Genomic DNA, 7117 nt, shown 5'->3' with positions numbered 1-7117 from the left:
TGTTAGTTTTGCCTTTTCCAGAAAGTCATATCGTCGGAATTTTACAGTGTAACTCTTTCCTATTGGCTTCTTTTACTCAGCAATATGCATTTAAGGTTGCACCGTAGCTTTCCAGTTTGATAGCTAATTTTTTTTATGACTGATTTTTTTTTTTTTTTTAAAGATGACCCGTAAGGGGATCTTAACCCTTGACTTGGTGTTGTCAGCACCACGCTCAGGCAGTGAGCTAACCGGCCATCCCTATATGGGATCTGAACCCCGGGCCTTGGTGTTATCAGCACCGCACTCTCCCGAGTGAGCCACGGGCCAGCCCCCGGAACCATCTTCAAAATACGTTGATAAGTACACAACAGGACACATGGAATTCTACCATTCGAGTTTAATAAAAAGAGGGTGGGTATGCATGTTTGATGTCTTGTGTTCTTTCTGACACCACTTCTCACTGGAAAGACCTTTTCTACACCATTTCTCCAACACCAATTGGGCGGTCGGCAATTCAATTCCATTGTGACACTAACTCCTTGAGTTAGAACAGATCCCTCAGGTTAAGGCTGCCTCTACTTCGGATGTCAGCACTAATTGACTGCCTAGGCAACCCACATCTGCCCAGCCAACTAGAAATACAGGGGTTCCCACAACCCCTCCCTCGGGTTTGATAATGTGGTAGAAGACTCACAGAACTGAAAGTGCTTTACTTACTAGTACTGGTCCTACTATAAAGGCAACAACTCAGGAGCAGCCAGATGGAAGAGATGCACAGTGCAATGAAGGTGGGGGGAGGGGGCGTGAGGTACAGAGCTCCCATGCTCTCTCCCACCCTCCCAGCAGATCTAAGTGTTGAAGAGCGTTTCTATCCCAATCTTTAGTACCCTCCTTGCCCCCGCCCCGAATTCCCACCCTCTAGATTGGTCTGATGACCATCCCCCACCCTGAAGCTATCTAGGGGTCCCAGCCAGTCACTTCAATAGCATACACTCGGGTGTGGTCTCATGCATAGCTCAGAAGCTTGCTATGGACAACAAAAGACATTCCTATCACTCAGAAAATTCCAAGGGTTTTAGGAGCTCTGTGTCAGGAACCGGGGGCAGAGACCAAGTGTGGTGTAATAAAATACATATGTATTAGCATTGCTTCCAGGGCAGGGAAGCAGGTGGCTGGGAGTCAGGGGCAAGAGGGTGACTCTTGGTTCACAATGCACATGTGAGTACATTATCTATTGAAAAACAAAACAAAAATACATTTTACAATTGGCTAGAATGTGGTGTTATACACAAAGGTCAAGGTCTCTGATCCCTGTACCGCCAGCCACACACACACAAAAGTACATTTTTGTCTTTGTCTTGGCTTGTAATGTCCTCAATCTCCAGGCTGTTTTTTGGGCGGGGGTGTTACAAGGCTGTGCCCTAACCAACTGAGCTAAACAGCCAGCCCCTTCCCAGGCTTTCGTACCTCTGCTCTTTGGGAGCCACTCCCAGAGCCTGCTGGGGAACTCTGTCCACTCTCCTCCAGCCTTCTGCACTTCTGTTCTATCCGTTCCCCAAATACACCCTCCTGGCTGGCCTTTCCGTAGGCAGCAGTCCCCTCTGCTGGAACACCCACGCTCCCATCTCTTCATGCAAGACAATGTTCTAAACCTTTCCACGAGATTAACCCATTCAAATCCCACAACACCCACTTTAGTATAATACCCATTTTACAGGTAAGTCAAGGGAGACTAAATAGCATGCCAAGGTCACACGGGGACCTGGAGTTTGAATTTAAATTGTCTGGCTCCAAAGACCAAGCCTTACTCTCGATTGTCTTTCCTTGAATACCCAGGCCCAGTTCAAATGCCACCTCCTCTGGTTAGCTTTCCCTTTGCCATTAACAAGAAATTTACTCTTTTGAGTTCTCATTATGGGTGGGGGTGGGGAGGTTGTATTATAATAATTACTACATTTTATTTGATTGCAGCCCAGGGAAGGTACCAAGTTTTATCCTTTTTTTTTTTTTAAAAGATGACCGGTAAGGGGATCTTAACCCTTGACTTGGTGTTGTCAGCACCACGCTCAGCCAGTGAGCAAACCGGCCATCCCTATATAGGAATCCAAACTCATGGCCTTGGTGTTATCAGCACCGCACTCTCCCGAGTGAGCCACGGGCCGGCCCCCAAGCTTTTTTTTGGGCGGGGGTGTTACAAGGCTGTGCCCTAACCAACTGAGCTAAACAGCCAGCCCCTTCCCAGGCTTTCGTACCTCTGCTCTTTGGGAGCCACTCCCAGAGCCTGCTGGGGAACTCTGTCCACTCTCCTCCAGCCTTCTGCACTTCTGTTCTATCCGTTCCCCAAATACACCCTCCTGGCTGGCCTTTCCGTAGGCAGCAGTCCCCTCTGCTGGAACACCCACGCTCCCATCTCTTCATGCAAGACAATGTTCTAAACCTTTCCACGAGATTAACCCATTCAAATCCCACAACACCCACTTTAGTATAATACCCATTTTACAGGTAAGTCAAGGGAGACTAAATAGCATGCCAAGGTCACACGGGGACCTGGAGTTTGAATTTAAATTGTCTGGCTCCAAAGACCAAGCCTTACTCTCGATTGTCTTTCCTTGAATACCCAGGCCCAGTTCAAATGCCACCTCCTCTGGTTAGCTTTCCCTTTGCCATTAACAAGAAATTTACTCTTTTGAGTTCTCATTATGGGTGGGGGTGGGGAGGTTGTATTATAATAATTACTACATTTTATTTGATTGCAGCCCAGGGAAGGTACCAAGTTTTATCCTTTTTTTTTTTTTAAAAGATGACCGGTAAGGGGATCTTAACCCTTGACTTGGTGTTGTCAGCACCACGCTCAGCCAGTGAGCTAACCGGCCATCCCTATATAGGAATCCAAACTCATGGCCTTGGTGTTATCAGCACCGCACTCTCCCGAGTGAGCCACGGGCCGGCCCCCAAGTTTTATCCTAAACACACCTGGCCCTGAAGACATTTCTAGACTGAGTATAGAGCTGTTTTCCATTTGAATGTAATAGGTCCCAGGCCCTCTTCTAAACTCATTTAATCCCATCTGCACTGTGTAGATCTCACCATCCATAGGTGGGTCCTAACCCCGGCAGACCCTCCTCTCCCCTCCTCACCCCTACCCTGGGTCAGGGAGCCAGGCCAGGACCTAAGCACAGTTGGTGTCCTGTGGACACGAATTTATTAGAGCGGGCCAGGGGCAGAGTGGGTACAAGTTGCAGGTTGGAAGGAAGGGGCGGGGGTGGGGCAGCACTGTTAGCGTGTGGCCCAAAGGACCGGAGGATGGGGCAGGGGCAGGGGGGCACGGCCAGCAGAGCGCTGGTCAGCTAGCAGGCAGGACGGCGGCTCGTCATTCTGCAGAGCGTCAGTGCCCAGGGTGTGGCAGAGGCTTTGGGATGACTGCGGGGAGGACAGAGTGAGGCTCAGAAAGGAAACTTGCCAAGTTCACACAGCTAGGAGGCAGCTGCGACCCCAGGCCCATGTGCCCCTCCCTCCCATTCTGTTGGTCCCCATTCCTGCCTCCCAGGCTCCCAAGCCAGCCCCCCCAGGTCCTGTCCCCTACTCACTGTGGAGGGTGTACGTGCCTGGCTCCAGTTGCATCTGGAGGGGCAAGACAATGAGGAAGTCCCCACTCCAGGGGTTTTTGACCACTGAGAGGCAATTTTGGGAGGGAGGGTGATGACACTCAGGGGTCAGGGAGGGATGGTTGGATGACACAGGCACGGAGCGGTGGCGGTGGCAGCTGTGGTGCTGGGACAAGCGACAGTGGGAACAGTGGGGTGGTGAGTGGCCGGGGCCCCGGGGTAAGGGGACTGCGGCCTGTGGCCAGCCCCTCTGAACCCCACCATGGTGGGGGCGCCGCTTCCGAGTCCAAGCCCAGTGGGATGGCTCCTTCGCCATGACCTGGGAGGAGTAGGGGACAGTAAATGGGGGTGAGAGGCCCGGGCTTTCCCCACCCCGGCATGCTGGCCCAGCCTCACCTCCTCACAGCACTGGCGGCTCACGACGGCCCGGAAGCCCATCCGTGCCCACAACTCATCTCTCTGGTGCAGGAATTTCCCCACCCGTGAACACCAATCTTTCCCCAGAGCCCATGGAAAAATCTCGTATTTGGGCTCCTCCATGTCCTCTTCCATGTCATTTGCAAGGTATCTGGCCACAGAGGCATGGGGTCAGGGGGCAGAGGCCATAGCATCTGCCCTGCTCCATCCTACAACCCCCAGCAGGTGCCTGCAGTGCCCACCCCTGCCACTCACAGGGCCAAGAACAGGTTGCTGTGGGTGTACTCGCTGAGCTTCAGCCTGGCGCGCCAGAAGTAGACCAGCGCCATGGCCAGGAGATACTGCAGAGACAGATGGGGTGATTCGATTCAGCCTCTGGAGAGGAGGGGCTAGCAGCCAGGTTCATGTGCACCCAAGGAAGTTTGGACACAGGGAACAAAAGACAGGGAAGATGGGGGAGGGGCCTGCAAGTCAAGGGTTTAAGGGTGAAAAGCCAGTGCCTCCCCCCACCAAACAAGGGGACCCAAAAGTAGCAGCATTCAAGTCCCACTAATTCAACTTTTCCCTAAAGTGACCCCCAGCCTCTCCCCGCACTGTGCTCCCTCACCTTATCTGAAATCTGGAAGCAGGGGTCTATGGAGAGGAATTCCTGGAAAAAACTGTTCTCTAGGGGTAGAGAAAAGAAATAGGGGACCCGGGTTACCATCGCTCTCCATAAAGAAGAGGTGGCATCAGAAGCTCCAAAGCCCAGGACACTGAACCCAGTTTCTGACATGACCCCACCCTGCCCCCCCACCTGTCAAACCTGGGTCACCTGAGGGGGGGGGGCAAGGCCTTTCTTTCACATCTGTTTTCACACTTGGTCCCACAGCCTTTCCCATGCCAGCCCCCCAAGTAAACTCACCCAGCAGGTTGAGGAAGGCCTGGAGCTCCTGGTGCCGGTGGGACTGGAGAAACCCATCACCCCCACCTTGACTGCTGCAGCCCTCTGGCTTCACCTGGGTGGTAATCCCAAGGACAGTGGCAGGGTCTTGGCCGTCACTCATCTCATAGGGGGTGGGGGCAGGGTGGGGTGGGATGGGGCAGGGTGACCTGTAGAGAAAGCAGCCTCACCACTTAGTATCTACCCCTTTGATGCCCCATAAGTCAAGGCTGGCCCCACAGAGGCCCAAGAAGGTGGAGGGATGAATGTGGAGACTTGGGGGCTCAGAGCAAAGAGCAGCTGGGATGCATGAGGGGTGGGAGCCAGAAAAGAAACAAAGAGTTGCTGGAGGGTATGGCACCCCAACCCTCTCTGGCACCCCAACCCTCCTCTGGCACCCCAACCCTCCTCTGACACCCCACGCCAGGCCAGAGAGGACAACAGCAGCCACAATCACCACTGAGGGCTTCCTAAGTGCCTGGGGCTGTGCTCAACGCTTTTCCGTGTTATCTCATTCCATCCTGGTAGGTAGGCAGGTATAGCAAAAGACCCACTTTGCAAACGAGGAAACTGAAGCACGAGGCCTCTCGGCCAGTTAAAAGTGGAGCCCGTCTGACTCCCAGAGCCCTAACTGCTCCTCTTGCCCCCAATCTCACAACCATCCCCCGACACACTGCACTAGAGCAGAGCTGAAAGGGCCACCGACCCCTTACACTGGGAGGAAACTGAGGCCCAGAGAGAAGAATGATATTAGACTTTCCTAAACCCCCCCTCAACCCTGGAGATAGAAGCCAACTAAGGCGCCCAGAACGAGGATCCCGCAAGCTGACTTACCCGGACTCAGGAGTTACCTACAGCATGACTCCCAGCCCGCCGGAGCGTGTTTATATACCCCGAGGGTGCCCTGCCCTGGCCCGCTCCTCCACCAATCAGGCCTTTCCTGGACAAGGGGTGGGGTTTAGCCATAGCCCTGCCCTGCTTCTCCACCTATCAGGCTATTCCTGGGAAGGGGGCGGGGCTTGGCCATCACCACCTACCTCTACTTGTGAACCCGGTCACCGCCACCTGCTTCCCAGGTGTGGCTCCCCAGGGCGAAAGATTCTCCAAATCTTCATCACCAGGCTGGCTAGCTGGACCCCAGGGCCTGAAACCCCACAGGACAAGACCCCAGGGCCTGAAACCCCACAGGACAAGTAGGCAGCTAGGACCCCCCTTACCCTTCTCTACAAATGTAGCGCCAGGCAGGGTGCTGAGCCTGGAAATGAGGCCTGGGCTGAGAGTGGCTGGTGGGTAAGTTTTGATTCACTGATTGTGTGCCTTGCTGGGGCAGAGTCTCTGGGTCTCTTGAGTCTCTGAATATCTCTGAGTCTCTTAGCCTCTGTGGGTCTCTTTAGTGGATTGAATTACATCCCCCCAAAACTCCCTGAAGCTTGAATTGTGTCCCCCAAGTTTTGTGTATTAGAAACTTAACCCCACTGTGACTGTTGGGAGGGTGGGAAATCCTATCATGATAATTGAAAAGTGGAGACTTAAAGAGGTGATTGGATTGTAGGACCATACAGTAGTGAATGGATTAAAAACGGTGGTCAGGGGTGTGGTTCTGAGGGCTTTAAAAGAAGAGAGTCTTTCTTTTTATTTATTTATTTTTTTTAAAAGATGACCGGTAAGGGGATCTTAACCCTTGACTTGGTGTTGTCAGCACCACGCTCACCCAGCGGGCAAACTGGCCATCCATATATGGGATCCGAACCCGTGGCCTTGGTGTTATCAGCACCGCACTCTCCTGAGTGAGCCANAAAAGTGGAGCCCGTCTGACTCCCAGAGCCCTAACTGCTCCTCTTGCCCCCAATCTCACAATCATCCCCCGACACACTGCACCAGAGCAGAGCTGAAAGGGCCACCGACCCCTTACACTGGGAGGAAACTGAGGCCCAGAGAGAAGAATGATATTAGACTTTCCTAAACCCTCCCTCAACCCTGGAGATAGAAGCCAACTAAGGCGCCCAGGACGAGGATCCCGCAAGCTGACTTACCCGGACTCAGGAGTTACCTACAGCATGACTCCCAGCCCGCGGAGCGTGTTTAAATACCCCGAGGGTGCCCTGCCCTGCCCCGCTCCTCCACCAATCAGGCCTTTCCTGGACAAGGGGTGGGGCTTAGCCATAGCCCTGCCCTGCTTCTCCACCTATCA

At 53.3% G+C, this 7117-nt stretch overlaps 1 protein-coding gene across 1 annotated transcript; it reads right to left on the bottom strand.

The window, feature by feature from the left end:
- Window positions 1–3334: 3334 nt before the first annotated feature.
- SPDYC (speedy/RINGO cell cycle regulator family member C) lies at window positions 3335–5050 on the bottom strand. The gene is made up of 6 exons (XM_008594164.1): window positions 4909–5050; window positions 4612–4670; window positions 4260–4345; window positions 3984–4155; window positions 3570–3906; window positions 3335–3402 (listed from the first exon to the last, which is right to left on the bottom strand). Exons 1-6 carry the CDS (start codon window positions 5048–5050, stop codon window positions 3368–3370), a joined length of 831 nt encoding a protein of 276 aa, XP_008592386.1. The 3' UTR covers window positions 3335–3367.
- Window positions 5051–7117: the final 2067 nt, after the last annotated feature.

The sequence above is a fragment of the Galeopterus variegatus genome, unplaced genomic scaffold (assembly GCF_000696425.1).
Source record: "Galeopterus variegatus unplaced genomic scaffold, G_variegatus-3.0.2 Scaffold10274, whole genome shotgun sequence".
NCBI classification, from domain to species: domain Eukaryota; kingdom Metazoa; phylum Chordata; class Mammalia; order Dermoptera; family Cynocephalidae; genus Galeopterus; species Galeopterus variegatus.
Note: the sequence above shows the minus strand (reverse complement) of the source record. Positions and strands in the feature narration are given on the sequence as shown.

Bases quoted from the DNA above. Each gene is read 5' to 3' on its own strand.
- SPDYC (XM_008594164.1), bottom strand. From the start codon at position 5,050: ATGAGTGACGGCCAAGACCCTGCCACTGTCCTTGGGATTACCACCCAG. The intron at 4,156-4,259 runs GTGAGTGGCAGG...CTCTGTGGCCAG, and splicing joins AGCAACCTGTTCTTGGCCCT to ATACCTTGCAAATGACATGG. The intron at 3,403-3,569 runs GTGAGTAGGGGA...TCCTCCCCGCAG, and splicing joins AGGCACGTACACCCTCCACA to TCATCCCAAAGCCTCTGCCA.